The 25,842-nt window shown below is 42.4% G+C and overlaps 1 protein-coding gene across 1 annotated transcript in view; it reads right to left on the bottom strand.

Annotated features, from left to right (window-relative positions):
* Window positions 1-25,842, bottom strand: part of LOC110526645 (protein unc-13 homolog C-like) — a 265,368-nt gene that overhangs the window by 226,800 nt on the left and 12,726 nt on the right. The window contains exon 2 of the mRNA XM_036981784.1: window positions 5,340-9,726. Within this exon, the coding sequence (XP_036837679.1) occupies window positions 5,340-9,453 (4,114 nt within the window). The 5' untranslated portion in view covers window positions 9,454-9,726. The remainder of the gene's footprint in view (window positions 1-5,339; window positions 9,727-25,842) is intronic.

The raw sequence follows: 25,842 nt of genomic DNA, 5'->3' as shown, positions 1-25,842 counted from the left end.
GTGTCCCAGGTTCGCCTGCACAGACCAGTGTGGGCTATTCCACCTCGCCGCACTGGCAGGGCGACCGGGAGCAGTCAACCAGGTAAGGATGGGCAGGCTCAGTACTCAAGAGCTCCAGTGCGCCTGCACGGTCCGGTCTATCCAGTACCAGCTCCACGCATCAGCCCTCCGGTGGCAGCTCCCCGCACCAGGCTTCCTGTGCGTGTCCTCGGCCCAGTACCACCAGTGCCGACACCACGTACCAGGCCTGCAGGGGCCTCGCCTGTCCAGCGCTGTCAGAGCCTTCCTCCTCTCCAGCGTGGCCTGAGCTGCTCGTCTGCCCAGCGTCGCCTGAGCTGCCCGTCTGTCATGAGCCGCCAGAGTCTCCTGTCAGTCATGAGCCGCCAGAGTCTCCCGTCTGTCATGAGCCGCCAGAGTCTCCCGTCTGTCATGAGCTGCCAGAGTCTCCCGTCTGTCATGAGCCGCCAGAGTCTCCGTCTGTCATGAGCCACCAGAGTCTCCCGTCTGTCATGAGCCGCCAGAGTCTCCTGTCTGTCATGAGCCGCCAGAGTCTCCCGTCTGTCATGAGCCGCCAGTGTCTCCCGTCTGTCATGAGCCGCCAGAGTCTCCTGTCTGTCATGAGCCGCCAGAGTCTCCCGTCTGTCATGAGCCGCCAGAGTCTCCCGTCTGTCATGAGCCGCCAGAGCCGCCAGTCTGTCATGAGCCGTCAGAGCCGCCAGTCTGTCATGAGCCGCCAGAGTCTCCGTCTGTCATGAGCCACCAGAGTCTCCCGTCTGTCATGAGCCGCCAGAGTCCCCTGTCTGTCATGAGCCGCCAGAGTCTCCTGTCTGTCATGAGCCGCCAGAGTCTCCCATCTGTCATGAGCCGCCAGTGTCTCCCGTCTGTCATGAGCCGCCAGAGTCTCCCGTCTGTCATGAGCCGCCAGAGTCTCCCGTCTGTCATGAGCCGCCAGAGTCTCCCGTCTGTCATGAGCCGCCAGAGCCGCCAGTCTGTCATGAGCCGTCAGAGCCGCCAGTCTGTCATGAGCCGCCAGAGCTGCCAGTCTGTCATGAGCCGCCAGAGTCGCCAGTCTGTCATGAGCCGCCAGTCAGCATGGAGCAGCCAGAGCCGCCAGTCAGCATGGAGCAGCCAGAGCAGTCAGTCAGCATGGAGCAGCCAGAGCCGCCAGTCAGCATGGATCTGCCAGAGCCGCCAGTCAGCCAGGATCTGCCAGAGCCGCCAGTTAGCCAGGATCTGCCAGAGCCTCCAGTCAGCCAGGATCTGCCAGAGCCGCCAGTCAGCCAGGATCTGCCAGAGCCGCCAGTCAGCCAGGTTCCGCCAGAGCCGCCAGTCAGCCAGGATCCGCCAGAGCCGCCAGTCAGCCAGGATCCACCAGAGCCGCCAGTCAGCCAGGATCCGCCAGAGCCACCAGTCAGCCAGGATCCGCCAGAGCCGCCAGTAGCCCAGGATCCACCAGAGCCGCCAGTCTGCCAGGATCCGCCTGAGCCGCCAGTCTGCCAGGATCCGCCAGAGCCGCCAGTCAGCCAGGATCTGCCAGATCCGTCAGTCTGCCAGGATCCGCCAGTCTGCCAGGATCCGCCAGAGCCGCCAGTCTGCCAGGATCCGCCAGAGCCGCCAGTCTGCCAGGGTCCGCCAGAGCCGCCATTCAGCCAGGATCCGCCAGAGCCGCCATTCAGCCAGGATCCGCCAGAGCCGCCATTCAGCCAGGATCTGCCAGAGTCGTCAACATGCCTGAGCTATGTCTTAGACTTGGGCTACCTCTCAGTCCTGAGCTACCTATCAGTCCTGAGCTACCTCTCAGTCTTCAGCTACCCCTCAGTCTCCAGCTACCCCTCAGTCTTCAGCTACCCCTCAGTCTTCAGCTACCCCTCAGTCTTGAGCTACCCCTCAGTCTTGAGCTACCCCTCAGTCCCGAGCTACCCCTCAGTTCCGAGCTACCCTTCAGTCCGGAGCTGGCCCTCAGTCCAGTGGGGCCCTTTGTTAAGGTTACTAGGCCAAGGTCGGTGGCGAGGGTCGCCACTCAAGGGACGCTAAGTAAGCGGACTAAGACTGTGTTGGAGTGGGGTCCACGTCCCGCGCCAGAGCCGCCACCGTGGACAGACGCGCACCCAGACCCTCCCCTATGGGTTTAGGTGTGCGGCCGGGAGTCCGCACCTTTGGGGGGGGGGGGGGGGGGGGGGGGGGGGGGTACTGTCACGCCCTGGCTTTAGTATTCTGTGTTTTCTTTATTATGTTGGTTAGGCCAGGGTGTGACATGGGTGATTTATGTGTCTTGTTTTGTCTAGGGGTTTTGTAGTCTATGGTGTTGTGTTCAGTTGAGTGTTCTAGGTAAGTCTATGGTTGCCTGGAGTGGTTCTCAATCAGAGGCAGGTGTTTATCGTTGTCTCTGATTGGGAACCATATTTAGGCAGCCATATTCTTTAGGTATCTTGTGGGAGATTGTTCCTGTCTCTGTGTTTTGCACCAGTTAGGACTGTTTCGGTTTTTCAACGTTTTCTTATTGTGTATAGTGTTCACGTTTTCATCTTTCATCTTTCATTAAAGATGTTTATAAATAACCACGCTGCATTTTGGTCCTCATCTCCTTCCAAGGAAGAAAACCGTTACACTAAATCAATAATAACCACTTATAACCACTTGGCCATATGTTTGTCTGATTAAGCTTGCGGTTTTGTCTGCAAACCTGAGCTGCAGAAAAAAGCATTATTCCAGTATGTTTAATCAGATTCATAAATCATGTTTTTTTGAGGTGTAACAAAACAAATCTAATATTCACTTTAATCAAAATGAGCATTTTTTAGCAAATTAATAATATAATTTCAGCAGGTTTCATGAGATTCCAGCCATAGTCTAAGGTATACCAGTTGATTCATTTAGCACATCCCAAAGGGGAAATGTAATAGCAGAGCAATAAGACAAATCATATTTTGACATTATTATCAACTCTTAAAAGTGGGTCAATGTTCCACTAAAAGCATTGACGGAATTCACAAGAATAGACCTAGGTCACTAAATGGAAAGGGTAATGTGGAGAATAGACCTAGTTCACTAAATGGAAAGGGTAATGTGGAGAATAGACCTAGTTCACTAAATGGAAAGGGTAATGTGGTGAATAGACCTAGTTCACTAAATTGAAAGGGTAATATGGAGAATAGACCTAGTTCACTAAATTGAAAGGGTAATGTGGAGAATAGACCTAGTTCACTAAATGGAAAGGATAATGTGGAGAATAGACCTAGTTCACTAAATGGAAGGGTAATGTGGAGAATAGACCTAGTTCACTAAATGGAAAGGGTAATGTGGAGAATAGACCTAGTTCACTAAATGGAAAGGGTAATGTGGAGAAAAGACCTAGTTCACTAAATGGAAAGGGTAATGTGGAGAATAGACCTAGTTCACTAAATGGAAAGGGTAATGTGGAGATAGACCTAGTTCACTAAATTGAAAGGGTAATATGGAGAATAGACCTAGTTCACTAAATGGAAAGGGTAATGTGGTGAATAGACCTAGTTCACTAAATGGAAAGGGTAATGTGGAGAATAGACCTAGTTCACTAAATGGAAAGGGTAATGTGGAGAATATACCTAGTTCACTAAATGGAAAGGGTAATGTGGAGAATAGACCTAGTTCACTAAATGGAAAGGGTAATGTGGAGAAAGACCTAGTTCACTAAATGGAAAGGGTAATGTGGATAATATACCTAGTTCACTAAATGGAAAGGGTAATGTGGAGAATAGACCTAGTTCACTAAATGGAAAGGGTAATGTGGAGAAAAGACCTAGTTCACAAAATGGAAAGGGTAATATGGTGAATAGACCTAGTTCACTAAATGGAAAGGGTAATGTGGTGAATAGATCTAGTTCACTAAATTGAAAGGGTAATATGGAGAATAGACCTAGTTCACTAAATTGAAAGGGTAATATGGAGAATAGACCTAGTTCACTAAATTGAAAGGGTAATATGGAGAATAGACCTAGTTCACTAAATGGAAAGGGTAATGTGGAGAATAGATCTAGTTCACTAAATTGAAAGGGTAATATGGAGAATAGACATAGTTCACTAAATTGAAAGGTTAATGTGGTGAATATACCTAGTTCACTAAATGGAAAGGGTAATGTGGAGAATAGACCTAGTTCACTAAATTGAAAGGGTAATATGGAGAATAGACCTAGTTCACTAAATTGAAAGGGTAATGTGGAGAATAGACCTAGTTCACTAAATGGAAAGGGTAATGTGGAGAATAGACCTAGTTCACTAAATGGAAGGGTAATGTGGAGAATAGACCTAGTTCACTAAATGGAAAGAGTAATGTGGCTCCAGGCTTGGTAAACACACACCACTTGAATTTGAGGTTCAGTTTTTAGTTCATATTTCTAAGCTGTCAGAAACAGTGAGTTCTTTTGCTTTCATTGTCTGAATATCCCTGATGGTCGATGGTAATGGATGGAATCCATGTTGTTCGAGTCTTCGCTAATCTGATTGCATTGTTCCCCGGAACATGGGTGTTGTACCGATTTAGATCCATAAAATGTTCATGAGGAAGAGACATACTCACTAAAAATCAGACAACTCTCCAACTGAAAAAAGCCGCTTGTATTCTAAAATAAAAATCCATCAGTTTAAGTCAGCTGTAAAGTGCTACACCACGAGGATTATGTTATACATACCTCTAACCATGACACTAACCTTGCCCACCTTCAAAGAAAACAGTCGTCCCTTCATATTAGCATCAAGCACAAAATCAATGACTAATTCCAGAAGATGCCAGAAGCAAATCAAACAGTCAAAGTCAACCTGAAAGTCCCTGAAATCCCAACACCGGTGGAACAGATGCTGGGGGTTTCCAGGTGCTCATGCATATTCCACTACAGGCCTCAGTCTGATCCTCAAGGATTCTCTACCAAAGACATGTTCAACTGACACCAATCATTCCACATCTCAGATAAATGTCTGTGTTCAAATGTCATGGATCAAAGTCAGATAGTACACAAACATATCTATTTTATAGTGCATACTTGACATGCTACTGTACTGTTAACTGTATGATACATACCATAATTTGAACCTTATGACCTGAACTGAGTAAAACTTTCTGCACTACACTGGTGCAATGCCAAAGATGAGTAAAGAGAGAAGACAAAGTGTAGCAGCCTGGTCCCAGATCTGTTTGTGCTGTCTTGCAAGATCCAATGGTCCAATTTGCCATGACAACTACCATAGCAGTTGGTTATACAGTGCGAACCAGATCAGGTTGTAATGTGTAGTAAAGTGTAGTAATGTGAAGTAAAGTGTAGTGTAGTAAAGTGAAGTAAAATGTAGTAAAGAGAAGGTGTAGCTACCTCCAGCCAGGATCTGCTGCTGCAGCTCATCCATCTGCTTCCTGTAGGCCCTCAGCGCAGCCTCCTTAAACGTCGGACGGATTCGCTTTTTGGGCGGAGCCTCTGCAGGCATCTCCTCCTTCTCCGGAATGTTTTTGTTCTCATCCTCTAGGTTTTCCGTCCTCTCCGACGCAGACGCTTCGGAGGCCTCCTCCATCTCATCCCCCTCTTCCATGTCCTCCATTAACTCCTCTTCCTCCTCCTCCTCCTCTTCTTCCTCCTCGTCAGGCTCCTCCACCTCGACATACTCCACCATGGCCTCATACTCTGCTGTGTCCTCTGCCGTGTCCCCCGTCATGGCATCATCAACGTAATCCTCACTGTACTCCTCGTCGTAATGCTCGTCCAGACTACAGTCATACTCCAGAACGACTGCAGCCTCCTGGGTGGCCTCAACTTCCTCAGAGTCCTCGTAATCCTGGGTGGTAGCCTCATAGTCTTCAGAGACATAATCCTGAGAGGCATCAGGATCATAATCCAGTATGGGCTCCTCAAACTCCTCTGTCTCTTCTGTGTCGTTGGCATTGGACCGGTTCTCCAGGTTGGCCAGGACCTGCTCCATCACCCCGACATAGGCGGTCTCGTTGTCCTCCAGCTGGTCACCAGTGGTAGCCTCATCTTCATCTTCAGCCTTGTAGACAAAGGAATCTGTGTAGACGTCTGAGTCGATGGTGGTGCTGGAGTCGTTGGCCGTGGAGGTGGACAGTGTGCAGAAGCGGCCCATGAAGGAGCCTGAGTCTGGGGGTGGCTCTGGGGGAGCGGCACTAGGTGGAGGGCCTGACTTCCACACCACCTCCAGGGCTGATTTTGCCTTCTTCAGGGTGGAGCCGAACCCAAAGCTGAAGGATGGAGCTTTGTCGGTGAGGTCGATGCTGAGGCGGCTGCTCCAGGACTTGGGCACCTCCTCTACAACTTTCTCGGACCGGATCTCGCTCTGGCTACGGTACATGGTGGATGACTTGGTCTGGCTCGGTTGGAAGCTGTGTTTGACATCAAGCTCAGGGAATGTTTGGGTGGATAGTTCAGGGGCTTCTTTAGCTGCCATTTTAGGAAGCGTGTTAGATGCCCCTTTAGGAACCATTTTAGGTGTCTCTTTTGTACGAGTTTTAGAAGTGTCTTTGGGAGGTGTTTTCACAGCCTCTTTTGGACTTGTTTTAGGAGTGTCTTTGGGAAGTATTTTCACAGCCTCTTTTGGACTTGTTTTGGGAGTGTCTTTCGGACTTGTTTTGGGAGTTTCTTTTGGGCTTGTTTTGGGAGTGTCTTTCAGAGGTGTTTTAGGAGCCTCTGCATGAATAGCTTTAACAATTTCTTTAGGAGGTGTTTTAACATTCTCTTTAGGAATCATTTTGGCTGTTTCTCTTAGTTTAATAGTTTTAGCAGCTTCTTCAGCAATTGATTTAGCAACCTCTTTTGCCGGTTTAGAAGTCACTTTATAAATAGTGTTAGAAACCTCTTTAGGAATAGTTTTAGCAACCTCTTTAGGAATAGTTTTAGCAACCTCTTTAGGTATTTTGGCAACCTCTTTAGGAATAGGTTTAACAACCTCTTTAGGTGTTTTGGCAACCTCTTTAGGAATAATTTTAGCAACCTCTTTAGGAATAGTTTTAGCAACCTCTTTAGGAATAGTCTTAGCAATCTCTTTAGGAACAGTTTTAGCTAACTCTTTAGGAATAGTCTTAGCAATCTCTTTAGGAACAGTTTTAGCTAACTCTTTAGTAGGTGTTTTAGCTTTAGGAGCTGCTTTAGAAGTTTCTTTAGGAAGTGTTTTAGCAGTCTCTTTAGCTTTAGGCTTATGGACAGGTGGTGTTACAACAGGTTCTTTCGCTACGATAGGGGCTGTATAAAGAGTAGTGGGGGGAGCACTACCCAGCCGGGCACTCTCTAGTTGGGTGATCTCCAGTGGGGCAGTGTCCAAGAGGGTGCTTTCCACCATATACAACATGAAAGTCTCCTCCCCTTCAAATGCCAGGTCCACCTCCTGACACTTGGTGATGTTCTCAGGGAAGCCAGGGATGGCAGCTGGGTCAAAGGGGCTGCTGACCTCAGACACCAGGTTCTGCTCTGTGGAAGCGTCCAGCCCAGAGTCTGCTCCCTGCTCCAGGTGAGGCCAGTCCTTCCATGGGGAGAGGTCTCCCTGCAGAGACAGCTGTGAGCCGCTGTAATGGCTCCTATCCCCAGACATGCAGATCAACCCATTGCTCACCCCACTGTCGATGGTCTCGGTGGTCTCGGCCTCGTTGGGCTCAGCGTACGGAGGGTTCTCCTGGCTGAGGGTCTGGCTGGCATACCATGATGACGCCATGTCCTCCTGCTTCCTCTGCCACAGCTCCTGGTCTGAGGAGGATAGAAGAGAGCTGCCATTGGGCCGGCTGAAGTACTGGCTCTCTGAGAAGTCTTCAGAGTAGGACTGGCAGAGCTTGGAGCAGTCAGACTCGGAGCGGCTGAGCTTGGGGGTGGAGTAGTCGCTTTGAGAAAGCCAGCCGGGGGTGAGGTCACCATAGTAGGGCTTGGAGGCTTTGTCAGACTCATCATAGGAGTCATCAGCGTAATGAACTGAGGCAGAGTAGCCTGCCTCATCCGCAGACCGGCTACCGTGCTCATGGTGACCGTGCCTCTTTTTATCTGCTTTATGTTTGTGAACGGGCTTAGACACCACCATTGCATATTTGTTCCTGTTTAGTTCGTCTAGCTCCTTGTCACTGTCCATAGAGTCCCAGTCATCACTCTCAGCTTTGTCCTTGGCTGAGACCTTAATGTCCATGCTCTCGTAGGTTTGAGAAGAGGACATTTCTCCTTTATCTTTCTTTTCCTTCACATCATGAGTCGTTAAGCTATCAGTGGATACAGATATACCAGTCCCCTTCAGTTTGTAGCATTTTTTCAAAACTAAATCTCTATCTGAGGGGGTTGAGAATATTACAATAATAGGCCTAGGTTTTGCATTGGAACATTCTCTTTGTTGCCCTAACCGATGGGCTAGCTCTATTTTAAGTGTTTTATGTGCTTCAGCAAATCCCATTTTGTCCTTTAGAATGTGATAGATGAGACTCTCAGTTTTCTCCAGCTTCTCCTCAGGGACGTTTATAAACCTCAGGCTGGCCTTGTTGGCCTGGTGGCTGACCTGCTTGATGTAGTCGTGGATGTCTCGCGTCTCTCTCCGGGACTGGACAAAGCCAGTACGCAGTTGTTCGATCTCGGTCTGCACCACCTCCACGCTGGAGGAGATCTCGTCGATGGAGTTCTTCAGGGCATTGACATGTCCCCTGAGCTCTGAAAGCTCTGTCTCGATCTGGCTGATGCCCTGCAGCTCCTTAAAGATCATCTCCATCACATCCTGGGTTTGGTTGATGCAGCCTGTAGAGCTGGAGCCGGCTTCTAAGGCAGAGGTTGACTTCTGCTGCCTCCCAGCCCGGTCCAGGGACTTGCTCCGGATACCCAGGGTCTTCCTCCAGTTGCTCACCTCGGAGTCCGAAGACACGCACTCCTGACTCTTCTTCCATTTCCTCAGCTTGCGTAGCGCGCCAAGTCGGAGAGTGTGCAGACTTGAGCGCTCCACCCTCTCACCCTCTGAGCTGCCATCGGAGGGCGCCAGACTAATGAGGCTCTTCCTGTTCCGTCTCACTGGCATGGTGTGAGATTTCTGCTCATCGAATCTACGCACAGGTTTGGCCTCGCTCAGGGAGTCAGAGTATTCGCTATTGATGGAGAGGATCTCCTGGAAGATACTCTCATTATTGTTCAGCAGAAGAGTGTTTTTCGGGAGTCCGTTGGCTATCGCTACACGGTAACTGAAAGTCGGTGAGAGAGATGAGCAGTCATTTTTTCCGTCGTCTAATTCAAGAGAGATGTTACGCGCCGAAGAGCATTTGCTGATATTTTTCACTGTGGTTTTCACAGTGGAGGAGAGTGTCGGCGTCAGGTTACCTTGGTCACGCAAATCAGTGGTGGTCAATTTAGGCTCTTTATTGTCGCTACTCTCTTTCTTCTTTGTGGGATTCGCCAATTTCTTTGTAAACATTCCTTTGCAAATCTTCACGATGTAAGATGATAGGGTCTGGAGCAGGGCAGAAACCATGGAAGGCAATGCTTTGAGAGACCTCTATTAAAGATGCAGTGGAGCAGCTCTGCTCGGACTGAGGAGCCAGCGGTGGAGGAGCCAGCGGTGGTGTTGGTGGAGGAGGGGGAGGAGGAGGAGGGACGGTGGAGGGAGCGTTAACCCCCAGGCAGACACAACTCTGACAGGCCTGCGTAGATGAGCTTGTGTCAAAACTCCAACTCTGTATATCCGAGTGGTGGATGGGAATCACTGTGAAATCCACTGGCTCTCCAAAGGACCAGACACATTGCTCTGCAAAAAGAGAGAAACAATAGGAACTGTTAGTAAAGGCATAGAAGAAAGATACTGGAGCATATAGATACCATAACAGAGATACTCTAGCACAGATACTATAACACATTGGAACTATAGAAAATATGTACTATCGCACATACATAATTTAGCACAGTGATACTCTAGCACACAGACACTCCAGCAAACACAGATATACTAGTACACAGATTTACTAGCATACAGAAATACTAGCACACAGATATGCTAGCATACAGAAATACTAGCACACAGATATACTAGTACATAGATATACTAGCACACAGATATACTAGCACACAGAGATACTAGCAGACACATATACTAGCACACAGATATACTAGCATACGGAGATACTAGCACACAGATATGCAAGCACACAGAGATACTAGCACACAGATATACCAGCACACAGATATACTAGCACACAGAAATACTAGCACACAGATATACTAGCATACAGAGATACTAGCACACAGAGATACTAGCACACAGATATGCTAGGACACAGATATACTAGCACACAGAGATACTAGCATACAGAGATACTAGCACACAGAGATACTAGCACACAGATATGCTAGGACACAGATACTTTATCATCAGATAATATAGCACACAGAGATATTAGGATTGCACAAAGCAAGAAAACAGCAATGCTCTTATCATGAAGAAGGATTAATCTGATATCATTGAGGTGAAACCCTGCGCAGTGAGCCACACACAAAAATCCATAATATCTACAGTTTCACACTGGGAAAATCGTCACAGGCTCACTGTGGACCGTCAAAGACTGTAGTAGGATGGGATTCACACAATCCACAACCAATGAGTATGCTTGATTTAATTTGGGTAAAATAAAGTAAGAGGCCCATGCATCCCAATAAAAATCAATTTAAGTGGACTGTCCACCATTAGAATCTTCTGCTAGTGCTTTTATGGTGTGTGTGTGTGTGTGTGTGTGTGTGTGTGTGTGTGTGTGTGTGTGTGTGTGTGTGTGTGTGTGTGTGTGTGTGTGTGTGTGTGTGTGTGTGTGTGTTGTGTGTAGTTTTGTGTATATGTCTGCTTACGTGTGTATGTGCGTGAATGCATATCTTGCGTTTGTGTTTGCGTGAATGTGTAGGCTGTGTGTGTATGTGTGTGTGTGTATGGATTTCTCACTGTCAATAGAGCCAATGGCCACATTGATACGCATCCTTTTTACAGCAGGAGGCAGGCTATAATTACTTCAGTAGTTAAAATGCTCTGATACACCACCTCACACACACACACCACACACACCACACACACACATACACATCATAATGCTCCAACACACAATGTCCCCACATACTGCTGTGGAGGCCCGGCTCTCTTGCTCGCCCGAGGTAAATACACAATTACACTCTAACCACGCTAACTAGCTATATTTTATTCATCTCAAATTAGAGACTCAGTGAAATGAGTGGGTCTGAACCCAGTGACTGGGTCTAGATAGTACTGAGTATGCATGGTTTGACGTGTTCGATATAGTAACGTCATTACTCCCTGACCCAGATCAGTCCTGGTACCTCTACCAGGGCAGACTGAGATATGTTCTGTTTCTGACCCATTACACACCATGCCCCCAGAGGCTGGTGCTTTCTATTCTGGCTCACAAAGATAGCTATTATAGAAAGGTATGGGGGAAATATTGTACATATTATCATTATTATGATTTACATAATGAGAGTTGATCATTGAAGTAATATGTTTTGTATTGCCATAGGGCTCTAAGGCACTACAATCATTGAAATAACAGGGCTGAGGGCTTTAGCTAATAGTAGTGCAATAATAAGGGAATAAGGGAATAAGTGTGCCAATTCAGATTTACACCAGAACTGTGGGATTAGGTGCCCTGACTGAGCAACACAGGGATGAACCCCAAAGCCTCTCTCTCTGGATGGTATTCTGAAATTAGATCCATGCGCTTATCTTGAGTTTTCACTTAAGTCTCCCATTGTCCCACATCAACGCATGCCTTACACGAAGGTCCAAATTGTGCACGCTTATCTCAATCCTGAATCAAGCCCCCCGTGATTGGCTACCTGTGAATGGCTGGCGAGGGGTGGCTGGATCTGATTGGCTAGCTGTGAGCAGCTAGCAAGGAGTTGCTGGATTCGATTGGTTGGGTTCGATTGGCTAGTTGTGAGCGGCTAGCTGTGAGCGAGCAGCTATGAATTTCTGGATGTGATTGGCTAGCTGTGAACGAGTAGCTATGAAATGCTGGATGTGATTGGCTAGCTGTGAGATGGTGGTTGTGATTGACTGTCACTGGCCAGGAGAGGCAGCCAGTGAGAGGGGACTGTTGTGGAGCTTAAGCCGGCAGCTGCTCCACATCAGTTCAGGGGTTTAACCACTGATGCATTCATTCATTCATGCATTCATTCTCTCTCACACTCTCTCTCTCTCACACACACACACACACACACACAGACACACACATATACACACACACACACACACACACACACACACACACACACACACACACACACACACACAATGCTCACGTGAAATGGGCTGTGAAACATGGCATCAGCATTAGCCTTTACTGCTGGGCTGTGACCGTGAGCCAGTAGGTCTAACAACATGGGCTGGGTCGCTTGGCATCAACAACAGACCATTTTGCATTCAACAGGCGTGCTGCTTTACATGGCGATAGCTAGGAGATTATTTCAGATGTTACTTTCACAATGTGCTTTTCAATGTGTACTGAAGAAAAATATAAACACAACATGTAAAGTGTTGGTCCCATGTTTCATGAGCTGAAATAAAAGATCCCAGAAAAGTTCCATACACACAAACATCTAGTGAGCATTTCCCTTTTGCCAGATAATCCATTCACCTGACAAGTGTGGCATATCAAGAAGCTGATTATACATTACACAGGTGCACCTTGTGCTGGGGACCATAAAAGGCCACTCTAAATTTTGTCACACAATACAATGCCACAGATGTCTCAAGTTTTGAGGGAGCGTGCAATTGGCATACTGACTGCAGGAATGTCCACCAGAGCTGTTGCCAGATAATTGAATGTTAATTTCTCTACTATAAGCCGACTCCAACAACGTTTTATAGAATTTGGCAGTATGTCCAACCGACAACGTGTAACCACGCCAGACCAGGACCTCCACATCCGTCTTCTTCTCCTGCGAGATTATCTGTGACCAGCCACCCAGACAGCTGATGAAACTGTGGGTTTGCACAACCGAAGAATTTCTGCACAAACTGCTCATCTGCGTGCTCGTCGTCCTCGGCAGGGTCTTGACCTGACTGCAATTTGGCTTTGTAACTGACTTCAGTGGACAAATGCTCACCTTCGATGGCCACTGGCACAACTTCATTTTATAGATGGCAATTCGAATGCACAGAGATACTGTGACGAGATCCTGAGGCCCACTGCCGCCGCAATCACCTCATGTTTCAGCATGATAATGCACGGCTCCATGTCGCAAGGATCTGTACACAATTTCTGGAAGCTGAAATGTTCCAGTTCTTCCATGGCCTGCATACTCACCAGACATGTCACCACCAATTGAGCATGTTTGGGATGCTCTGGATCGACGTGTATGACAGCTTGTTCCAGTTTCTGCCAATATCCAGCAACTTCGCATAGCCATCGAAGAGGAGTGGGACAATATTCCATAGGTTACAATCAAGAGCCTGATCAACTCTATGTGAAGGACATGAGGAAAATGGTGGTCACACCAGACACTGACTGGTTTTCTGATCCAAGCCCCAACTTTTTTTTTCAGGTATCGGTGACCAACAGATGCATATCTGTATTCCTAGTCATGTGAACTCCATAGATTAGGGCCTAATAATTAATTTATATTGACTGATTTACTTATATGAACTGTAATTGTTGAATGTTTCGTTTACATTCTTTTCAGTGTATTTAGTAACGTAATGAGCTAAAAAGCCTGGTGTAGGGATTAAGTCTCTGTAGAATTAACATATAATCTTCATGCAAAGATTCCTTAGGTTACAAATACATCCCACATATTGCACATATGAACCCTTGCAACATTTTTTTTCCCCCCATTTGGTAAAATGTTGGTGACATGACATACTTCTAGTTGTATAGTCAATGTAAGTGTTGGTATTACAAAGCTACAGCCTGCAACTAGAACCTCAGAAAGTGTCGTCCCTAATATAATATAAAGGGAAACAACTGTCATTACAGATGTGTACTAAGATCTGTTACAGGTTGTGTCCCAAATAACACCTATTCCCTATATTCTGTAGTGTGCACTACTTTTAATTAGAGCCCTATGGTACACTATATAGGGTATAGGGTGCCATTTTGGATACACACACAGTGCTGGGGAATGACTGATTGACACAGCTCCTTCTCCAATGTAATGTGACTGTAATGCAATTGTCTTCTCTGAGAGGTCAGGGTTCTCCAGGGCTCCGTCCCACATGGCCCCCTATTCCCTACAGAGTGCACTACTTTTAACCAGGGCTCTGATCAAAAGTAGTGCACTATGTATGGAACAGGGGGCCATTTGGGATGGAGCCCTGTTCACCACTCATCCGTGGGATGTTCTGCCTGGACTCTGGCCAGACAGACCTGCAGTCCAGGGCTCCTTTTCCAGACCCAGATTAAGCCAATCATTCCTGGACCTCAAAACACTCACTGTCCCAGGAGGACCACTTTGGAAATAATCGTTTTCATTAATACGTTCATGTGCTATCCTCTGGGACTGGGATAAAATACTTGACACTTACCATTCTTGTTATTTCCGTGTCACGCCCTGACCTTAGAGAGCTGTTTTATTTCTCTATTTGGTGAGGTCAGGGTGTGATGTGGGGTGGGCATTCTATGTTTTGTATTTCTTTGGTTTTGGCCGAGTGTGGTTATTATTTGTAACCCAAAATAACATAGAATACAATCGCATATGTATTATATTCTATTCTATTCCATAATATTCTATTATTTTCTATTCTATTCGATCTGTTTACTGTTCTAAAGTAGAATTAGCCTTTATATGGGTCTTTATGAGAGCGCAAAGAGTGGGAGAAGGGAAGAAAATCAGATCTTTACTGCAGGTAGCCAATCCCCGGGCAACACTACCACAGCATGCCACACCCCTGATTTGTAGCTACCCAATCAGCAGGTCTGTCTGTGAGCTCCAGGAAGCCAGACAGAGATAATCAAGGCCTCATATAATCAAGGCCAAAACCAAAGATTAGACACGTAGCTATCAACACTCCATTATGATCCTTTCTGTTGTAACAGTCTCCTAGAAAACACTTTATCTTCAAATCATGTTTTAACACACTTTTCCAACACCATCTATTTAAGTAAGGCGACAGTGTGAGTTTATGAACTGACGTCAAAACCAAAGATTAGACACGTAGCTATCAACACTCCATTATAAACTGGGTGGTTCGAGCCCTGGATGCTGATTGGCTGACAGACGTGGTATATCAGACCATATACCATTTATTTTTACTGCTAATTACGTTGGTAAACTGTTTATAATAGCAGTAAGGCACCTCTGGGGTTTCTGGTATATGGCCAATATACCACGGCTAAGGGCTGTATCCTGGCACTCCGCTTTGCAATGTGCATAAGAACAGTGCTTAGCTATGGTATATTGGCCATATACCACACCTCCTCGTGCCTTATTTCTTAATTATAACGCTGTCTGCTTTAACAAGTCTATTTTAACACACTATTTTTTTAAACACTCTATTGTAACACCATATAACTTAAGAACAACTACACTGCTCAAAAAAATAAAGGGAACACTTAAACAACACAATGTAACTCCAAGTCAATCACACTTCTGTGAAATCAAACTGTCCACTTAAGAAGCAACACTGATTGACAATACATTTCACATGCTGTTGTGCAAATGGAATAGACAACAGGTGGAAATTATAGGCAATTAGAAAGACACCCCCAATAAAGGAGTGGTTCTGCAGGTGGTGACCACAGACCACTTCTCAGTTCCTATGCTTCCTGGCTGATGTTTTGGTCACTTTTGAATGCTGGCGGTGCTTTCACTCTTGTGGTAGTGGTAGTCTACAACCCACACAAGTGGCTCAGGTAGTGCAGCTCATCCAGGATGGCACATCAATGCGAGCTGTGCCATGAAGGTTTGCTGTGTCTGTCAGCGTAGTGTCCAGAGCATGGAGGCGCTACCAGGAGACAGGCCAGTACATCTTAGACGTGGAGGAGGCAGTAGGAGGGCAACAACCCAGCAGCAGGACCGCTACCTCCACCTTTGTGCAAGGAGGAGCAGGAGGAGCACTGCCAGAGCCCTGCAAAATGACCTCCAGCAGGCCACAAATGTGCATGTGTCTGCTCAAACGGTCAGAAACAGACTCCATGAGGGTGGTATGAGGGCCCGACGTCCACAGGTGGGGGTTGTGCTTACAGCCCAACACCGTGCAGGACGTTTGACATTTGCCAGAGAACACCAAGATTGGCAAATTCGCCACTGGCGCCCTGTGCTCTTCACAGATGAAAGCAGGTTCACACTGAGCACATGTGACAGACGTGACAGTCTGGAGACGCCGTGGAGAACGTTCTGCTGCCTGCAACATCCTCCAGCATGACCGGTTTGGCGGTGGGTCAGTCATGGTGTGGGGTGGCATTTCTTTGGGGGGCCGCACAGCCCTCCATGTGCTCACCAGAGGTAGCCTGACTGCCATTAGGTACCGAGATGAGATCCTCAGACCCCTTGTGAGACCATATGCTGGTGCGGTTGGCCCTGGGTTCCTCCTAATGCAAGACAATGCTAGACCTCATGTGGCTGGAGTGTGTCAGCAGTTCCTGCAAGAGGAAGGCAACTGGCCCGCCCGTTCCCCAGACCTGAATCCAATTGAGCACATCTGGGACATCATGTCTTGCTCCATCCACCAACGCCACGTTGCACCACAGACTGTCCAGGAGTTGGCGGATGCTTTAGTCCAGGTCTGGGAGGAGATCCCTCAGGAGACCATCCACCACCTCATCAGGAGCATGCCCAGGCATTGTAGGGAGGTCATACAGGCGCGTGGAGGCCACACACACTACTGAGCCTCATTTTGACTTGTTTTAAGGACATTACATCAAAGTTGGATCAGCCTGTAGTGTGGTTTTCCACTTTAATTTTGAGTGTGACTCCAAATCCAGACCTCCATGGGTTGATAAATTTGATTTCCGTTGATAATTTTTGTGTGATTTTGTTGTCAGCACATTCAACTATGTAAAGAAAAAAGTATTTAATAAGAATATTTCATTCATTCAGATCTAGGATGTGTTAATAAAGTGTTCCCTTTATTTTTTTTGAGCAGTGTATATAATCAAAGCCTCAGTGTGACTACTCTGACCATTGTGACCACTCTGACCATTGTGACCACTCTGACCATTGTGACCACTGACCATTGTGACCACTCTGACCGTTGTGACTACTCTGACCATTGTAACTACTCTGACCATTGTGACCACTGACCATTGTGACCACTCTGACCATTGTGACCACTGACCATTGTGACCACTCTGACCGTTGTGACTACTCTGACCATTGTGACTACTCTGACCATTGTGACCACTGACCATTGTGACCACTCTGACCATTGTGACCACTCTGACCATTGTGACCACTCTGACCGTTGTGACCACTGACCATTGTGACCACTCTGACCATTGTGACTACTCTGACCATTGTGACTGACCACTCTGACCATTGTGACCACTCTGACCATTGTGACCACTCTGACCGTTGTGACCACTCTGACCATTGTGACTACTCTGACCATTGTGACTACTCTGACCATTGTGACTGACCACTCTGACCATTGTGACTGACCACTCTGACCATTGTGACCACTCTGACCATTGTGACCACTCTGACCATTGTGACCACTCTGACCATTGTGACTACTCTGACCATTGTGACTACTCTGACCATTGTGACTGACCACTCTGACCATTGTGACCACTCTGACCATTGTGACCACTCTGACCATTGTGACCACTCTGACCGTTGTGACTACTCTGACCATTGTGACTACTCTGACCATTGTGACTGACCACTCTGACCATTGTGACCACTCTGACCATTGTGACCACTCTGACCGGGTGACTATACTTTGTTGTACTATTCTGTCTGTTCTTTGACTTGTGACACCACTGTAAATATTGTACTGTTAGACACCGCGTAAACAAGATGTATTTTTTCCTAAACTATCTTTAATAACTGTACCCTCACTATTGTGACTACTTTGACTTAGTGGATATTGTAACTCTAGTCTGTTCTGACTCTTGTGGCTGTTTCAGCTTTGATCATAAAGAGAGCCTTCGACCACAGAGCACTATGTATCTGGGAATCTGGGAGTGATACAGCGACTCAACGTTCATATTAAACAGCTGAGTTTCCCTTTATGAAATGCTACATCCGAATAGGCAAGTTAGGGTTTGACAAATGAAACATTCTCCCTCTCTCTCCCTCAGGAAAACTTCATATGCAAATATCTTTATGGGACCCAGGAGAGATTTTTATATAATCAAATTAGATGGGCAATGATCTGTGGGCATGAGAGAGAGAGATGGCAGACATTTTTCACCGAAACATCTAATCACAGATTGATTACTAACATGGCTTCCTAGCCAATCAGCAGATGGGACAGATGTCACATGAGGGCTGTTCCAGAAAGCTGGATCAGTGAGGCAGCCAGCTGTCTTTAATATTCTGAAATAACTCCATCTTTTTAAGAAATAAAGACTTGAAATTGTAATGGTATAATTATCTTGACAAACAACAACCCATAGTCAAGATTAGCTTCCTAAATTAACCAGAAAGTCAAAATATATATTTGACTGCTTATCAGCGCTGATCTAGAACACCCCAGTCACAGCTAATTCACTGGTGAATCCTATATTTATATTTATTAAGGATACCCATTAGCTGCTGCCAAGGCAGGAGTCCATCAACATTAAGACAGTTATATACAATTTACAATACAACATCCATGTGTACGTTTGTGTAGAGTGCATGTCTTATGATGTGTATGTGTGTCTGTGCCTGTGTGTCTCTACACGGTCCTCACTGTTCCATAAGGTGTATTTTTAAGGTGTTACCTGATGTGGAATAAAGATCCATGTAGCCATGGCTCTATGTAGTACTGTGTGCACCTCCCATAGTCTGTTCTTGACTTGGGGATTGTGAAGAGACCTTTGGTGGTATGTCTTGTGGGGTATGTATGGGTGTCCAAGCTGTGTGCTAGTAGTTTAAACAGACATCTCTGTTCATTCAGCATGTCAACACTTCTTACAAAAATAAGTAATGATGAAGTCAATTGCTTCTCCACTTTGAGCCATGAGAGATGTACATGCATATTATTCATGTTAGCTCTCCATGTACATTTAAGGGCCAGCCGTGCTGCCCTATTATGAGCCAATTGTAATTTTACGAGGTCCCTCTTTGTGGCACCTGACCACACGACTGAACAGTTGTCCAGGTGCGACAGAACTAGAGCCTGTAGGACCTGCCTTGTTGATAGTGTTGTTAAAAAGGCATAGCAACACTTTATTATGGACAGACTGCTCCCCGTCTTAGCTACTGTTGTATCAACATGTTTTGACCATAACTGTTTACAATCCAGGGTTACTCAAAGCAGTTGTCACCTCAACTTGCTCAATTTCCACATAATTTATCACAAGACTCAGTTGAGGTTTAGGGTTTAGTGAAGGATTTGTCCCAAGTACAACGCTTTCTGTTTTTGAACTATTTATTATAACTGATTCCTTGCCACCCATTCTGAAACCAACTACAACTCTTTGTGAAGTGTTGCAGTGATTTCACTTGCGGTAGTAGCTGGCGTGTATAGTGTTGAGTCATTCGCATACATAGACACAATGGCTTCACTCAAGGCCAGTAGCATGTCATTAATAAAGAATGAAAAAAGTAAGGGGCCTAGACAGCTGCCCTGGAGAATTCCTGGATTATGTTGGAGAGGCATCCAATAAAGAACACCCTCTGTGTTCTGTTAGACAGGTAACTCTTTATCCACAATATAGCAGGGGATGTAAATCCATAACACATATATTTTTCCACAAGCATGTCGCTACACTCGCAATAACACCTGCTAGCCATGTGTATGTGATCAATAAAATTTGATTTGAGCAGACTATGATCGAGAATGTCTCAAGCTGAACTGAAGTCTAACAAACCAGCTCCCATTTTTTTTGTTCAGCAATTTCTCTCAGCCAATCATCAGTTATTTGTGTAAGTGCGCTGCTTGTTGAATGTCCTTCCCTATACGCGTGCTGAAAGTCTGTTGTCAATTTGTTTACAGTTAAATAGCATTGTATCTGATCATACACCATATTTTGGTAACAGGCTGATTGGTTGGCTATTTAAGCCAGTAAAAGGGTCTTTACTATTCTTGGGTAGCGGAATTACTTTTGCTTCCCTCACTGCCAAGAATGACCTAATACAGTACATTATATCACACCCAACTCAACTTATACCTGTCATATCAAGCTATGGGGTTTTCTTCACTATGTGAAAAACTAGCTTCTAACCAGGGTCCTGGTCAGGTCATGTGATCAGGGAGTACTCTGGTCCCTAGCTGTACACACTGAAACAACAGTGCTCTTTCGCTAGCTAGCTGGAACTCCCAGAGCAGAAACGGACTGGCCATAGGGCAGTATAGGCAAATGTCAGATGGGCTGGTCCATCTTTAGCCCGGTGGGCCTATCTAAATTGGGGGCTTTGCACAGAACTATAATTGTTTGGCCAACAATGGGTGCTTTGAGGCAATAAATGTGTTAAAAATGTCCAGGCTGTTTTCTAGTTCCAGTCCATCCCTGCCCCAGAGAACTACAGTGCCCTCCAATTATTGGGACAGTGACACATTTTGTTGTTTTGGCTCTGTACACTTTGGATTTCAAATTATACAATGACTAGGTGGTTAAAGTGCCGCACCTCTCTGATTCAGAGGGTTGGGTTATATGCGGAATACTTATTTTAGTTGAATGCATTCAGTTGTGCAACTGACTAGTTATCTCCTTTCCCTTTCTCTCTCTCTCTCTCTCTCTCTCTCTCTCCCCTCTCTCTTTCTCTCCCCTCTCTTTCTTTCCCCCCTCTCTCTATCCCTCTCTCTCTCTCTCTCTCTCTCTCTCTCTCTCTGCCTATTTAGCTTTCTTCCACCCTCCCTCTCTCTCTCTCCCTCTCTCTCTCTCTCTCCCCCTCTCCCTCCCTCTCTCGCTCTCTCTCTACCCCCTCTTTCTCTATCTCTCTTTCTCCCACTCCCACTCTCTATCTCCCCCCTCTCCCTTTCGCTCTCCCTCTCTTTCACACACCTGAGTCACAGCCCGACTGCTCTCTCTCTGTCACCACATGAATTCTATTGATGGAGGAACATGATGATCAGTGTAATATCATGCCCCTTGACGTCTGGCGTCAAGTGTATAAGTGTGTGAGTGTGGGGGGGATAATGTCAGCGGGATTGTCTGTGTGTGTGTGTGTGTGTGTGTGTGTGTGTGTGTGTGTGTGTGTGTGTGTGTGTGTGTGTGTGTGTGTGTGTGTGTGTGTGTGTGTGTGTGTGTGTGTGTGAGAGTTTTTATACGCTTTCAATAGTAAACGGGAGATCACCTCATCTACAGACTATATATGTGGTGTCAAATATCTATTACTACAAACTGGGTGGTTCGAGCCCTGAATGCTGAATGGCTGACAGCCGTGGTATATCGGACCATATATGACAAGGCATTGCATTGGACTAGTAACCGGAAGGTTACAAGTTCAAATCTCCAAGCTGACAAGGAACAAATCTGCCGTTCTGCCCCTGGACAACCCACTGTTCCTAGGCCGTCATTGAAAATAAGAATTTGTTCTTAACTGACTTGCCTAGTTAAATAAAGATTAAAATAAATAAATATATACAGATGATTTTTTTTAAGTGTGGTTGGAAACAGTGTTTTTTTTTATGAAAGCGTTTTTATGAAAACCACATCACAACAAACACTATACAACACATAAGTACCAAAATAATACATACAACACATAAGTACCAAAATAATATATATAACACATAAGTACCAAAATAATATATACAACACATAAGTACCAACATAATATATACAACACATAAGTACCAAAATAATATATACAACACATAAGTACCAAAATAATATATACAACACATAAGTACCAAAATAATATATACAACACATAAGTACCAAAATAATATATACAACACATAAGTACCAAAATAATACATACAACACATAAGTACCAAAATAATATATACAACACATAAGTACCAAAATAATATATACAACAGATAAGTACCAAAATAATATATACAACACATAAGTACCAAAATAATATATACAACACATAAGTACCAAAATAATATATACAACAGATAAGTACCAAAATAATATATACAACACATAAGTACCAAAATAATATATACAACACATAAGTACCAAAATAATATATACAACAGATAAGTACCAAAATAATATATACAACACATAAGTACCAAAATAATATATACAACACATAAGTACCAAAATAATACATACAACACATAAGTACCAAAATAATATATACAACACATAAGTACCAAAATAATATATACAACACATAAGTACCAAAATAATATATACAACACATAAGTACCAAAATAATATATACAACACATAAGTACCAAAATAATATATACAACAGATAAGTACCAAAATAATATATACAACACATAAGTACCAAAATAATATATACAACACATAAGTACCAAAATAATATATACAACACATAAGTACCAAAATAATATATACAACACATAAGTACCAAAATAATATATACAACACATAAGTATCAAAATAATACATACAACACATAAGTACCAAAATAATATATACAACACATAAGTACCAAAATAATATATACAACACATAAGACCCAAAATAATATATACAACACATAAGTACCAAAATAATATATACAACAGATAAGTACCAAAATAATATATACAACACATAAGTACCAAAATAATATATACAACACATAAGTACCAAAATAATATATACAACACATAAGTACCAAAATAATATATACAACAGATAAGTACCAAAATAATATATGCAACACATAAGTACCAAAATAATATATACAACACATAAGTACCAAAATAATATATACAACACATAAGTACCAAAATAATATATACAACACATAAGTACCAAAATAATACATACAACACATAAGTACCAAAATAATATATACAACACATAAGTACCAAAATAATAAATACAACACATAAGTACCAAAATAATAAATACAACACATAAGTACCAAAATAATATATACAACACATAAGTACCAAAATAAGTACCAAAATAATATATACAACACATAAGTACCAAAAGAATATATACAACACATAAGTACCAAAATAATATATACAACACATAAGTACCAAAATAATATATACAACACATAAGTACCAAAATAATATATACAACACATAAGTACCAAAATAATATATACAACACATAAGTACCAAAATAATACATACAACACATAAGTACCAAAATAATATATACAACACATAAGTACCAAAATAATATATACAACACATAAGTACCAAAATAATATATACAACACATAAGTACCAAAATAATATATACAACACATAAGTACCAAAATAATATATACAACAGATAAGTACCAAAATAATATATACAACACATAAGTACCAAAATAATATATACAACACATAAGTACCAAAATAATATATACAACACATAAGTACCAAAATAAGTACCAAAATAATATATACAACACATAAGTACCAAAACAATATATACAACACATAAGTACCAAAATAATATATACAACACATAAGTACCAAAATAATATATACAACACATAAGTACCAAAATAATACATACAACACATAAGTACCAAAATAATATATACAACACATAAGTACCAAAATAATATATACAACACATAAGTACCAAAATAATACATACAACACATAAGTACCAAAATAATATATACAACACATAAGTACCAAAATAATAAATACAACACATAAGTACCAAAATAATAAATACAACACATAAGTACCAAAATAATATATACAACACATAAGTACCAAAATAAGTACCAAAATAATATATACAACACATAAGTACCAAAATAATATATACAACACATAAGTACCAAAATAAGTACCAAAATAATACATACAACACATAGGTACCAAAATAATATATACAACACATAAGTACCAAAATAATATATACAACACATAAGTACCAAAATAATATATACAACACATAAGTACCAAAATAATATATACAACACATAAGTACCAAAATAATATATACAACACATAAGTACCAAAATAATATATACAACACATAAGTACCAAAATAATATATACAACACATAAGTACCAAAATAATATATACAACACATAAGTACCAAAATAATATATACAACACATAAGTATCAAAATAATACATACAACACATAAGTACCAAAATAATATATACAACACATAAGTACCAAAATAATATATACAACACATAAGACCCAAAATAATATATACAACACATAAGTACCAAAATAATATATACAACAGATAAGTACCAAAATAATATATACAACACATAAGTACCAAAATAATATATACAACACATAAGTACCAAAATAATATATACAACACATAAGTACCAAAATAATATATACAACAGATAAGTACCAAAATAATATATGCAACACATAAGTACCAAAATAATATATACAACACATAAGTACCAAAATAATATATACAACACATAAGTACCAAAATAATATATACAACACATAAGTACCAAAATAATATATACAACACATAAGTACCAAAATAATATATACAACACATAAGTACCAAAATAATATATACAACAGATAAGTACCAAAATAATATATACAACACATAAGTACCAAAATAATATATACAACACATAAGTACCAACATAATATATACAACACATAAGTACCAAAATAATATATACAACACATAAGTACCAAAATAATATATACAACACATAAGTACCAAAATAATATATACAACACATAAGTACCAAAATAATACATACAACACATAAGTACCAAAATAATATATACAACACATAAGTACCAAAATAATATATACAACACATAAGTACCAAAATAATATATACAACACATAAGTACCAAAATAATATATACAACACATAAGTACCAAAATAATATATACAACAGATAAGTACCAAAATAATACATACAACACATAAGTACCAAAATAATATAGACAACACATAAGTACCAAAATAATATATACAACAGATAAGTACCAAAATAATACATACAACACATAAGTACCAAAATAATATAGACAACACATAAGTACCAAAATAATATATACAACACATAAGTACCAAAATAATATATACAACACATAAGTACCAAAATAATATATACAACACATAAGTACCAAAATAATATATACAACACATAAGTATCAAAATAATACATACAACACATAAGTACCAAAATAATATATACAACACATAAGTACCAAAATAATATATACAACACATAAGACCCAAAATAATATATACAACACATAAGTACCAAAATAATATATACAACAGATAAGTACCAAAATAATATATACAACACATAAGTACCAAAATAATATATACAACACATAAGTACCAAAATAATATATACAACACATAAGTACCAAAATAATATATACAACAGATAAGTACCAAAATAATATATGCAACACATAAGTACCAAAATAATATATACAACACATAAGTACCAAAATAATATATACAACACATAAGTACCAAAATAATATATACAACACATAAGTACCAAAATAATACATACAACACATAAGTACCAAAATAATATATACAACACATAAGTACCAAAATAATAAATACAACACATAAGTACCAAAATAATAAATACAACACATAAGTACCAAAATAATATATACAACACATAAGTACCAAAATAAGTACCAAAATAATATATACAACACATAAGTACCAAAAGAATATATACAACACATAAG

The sequence above is a fragment of the Oncorhynchus mykiss genome, chromosome 6 (genome assembly GCF_013265735.2).
Source record: "Oncorhynchus mykiss isolate Arlee chromosome 6, USDA_OmykA_1.1, whole genome shotgun sequence".
NCBI lineage: Eukaryota > Metazoa > Chordata > Actinopteri > Salmoniformes > Salmonidae > Oncorhynchus > Oncorhynchus mykiss.
The sequence above is the reverse complement of the archived record's forward strand: the minus strand, read 5'-3'. Positions and strand labels throughout refer to the sequence as shown.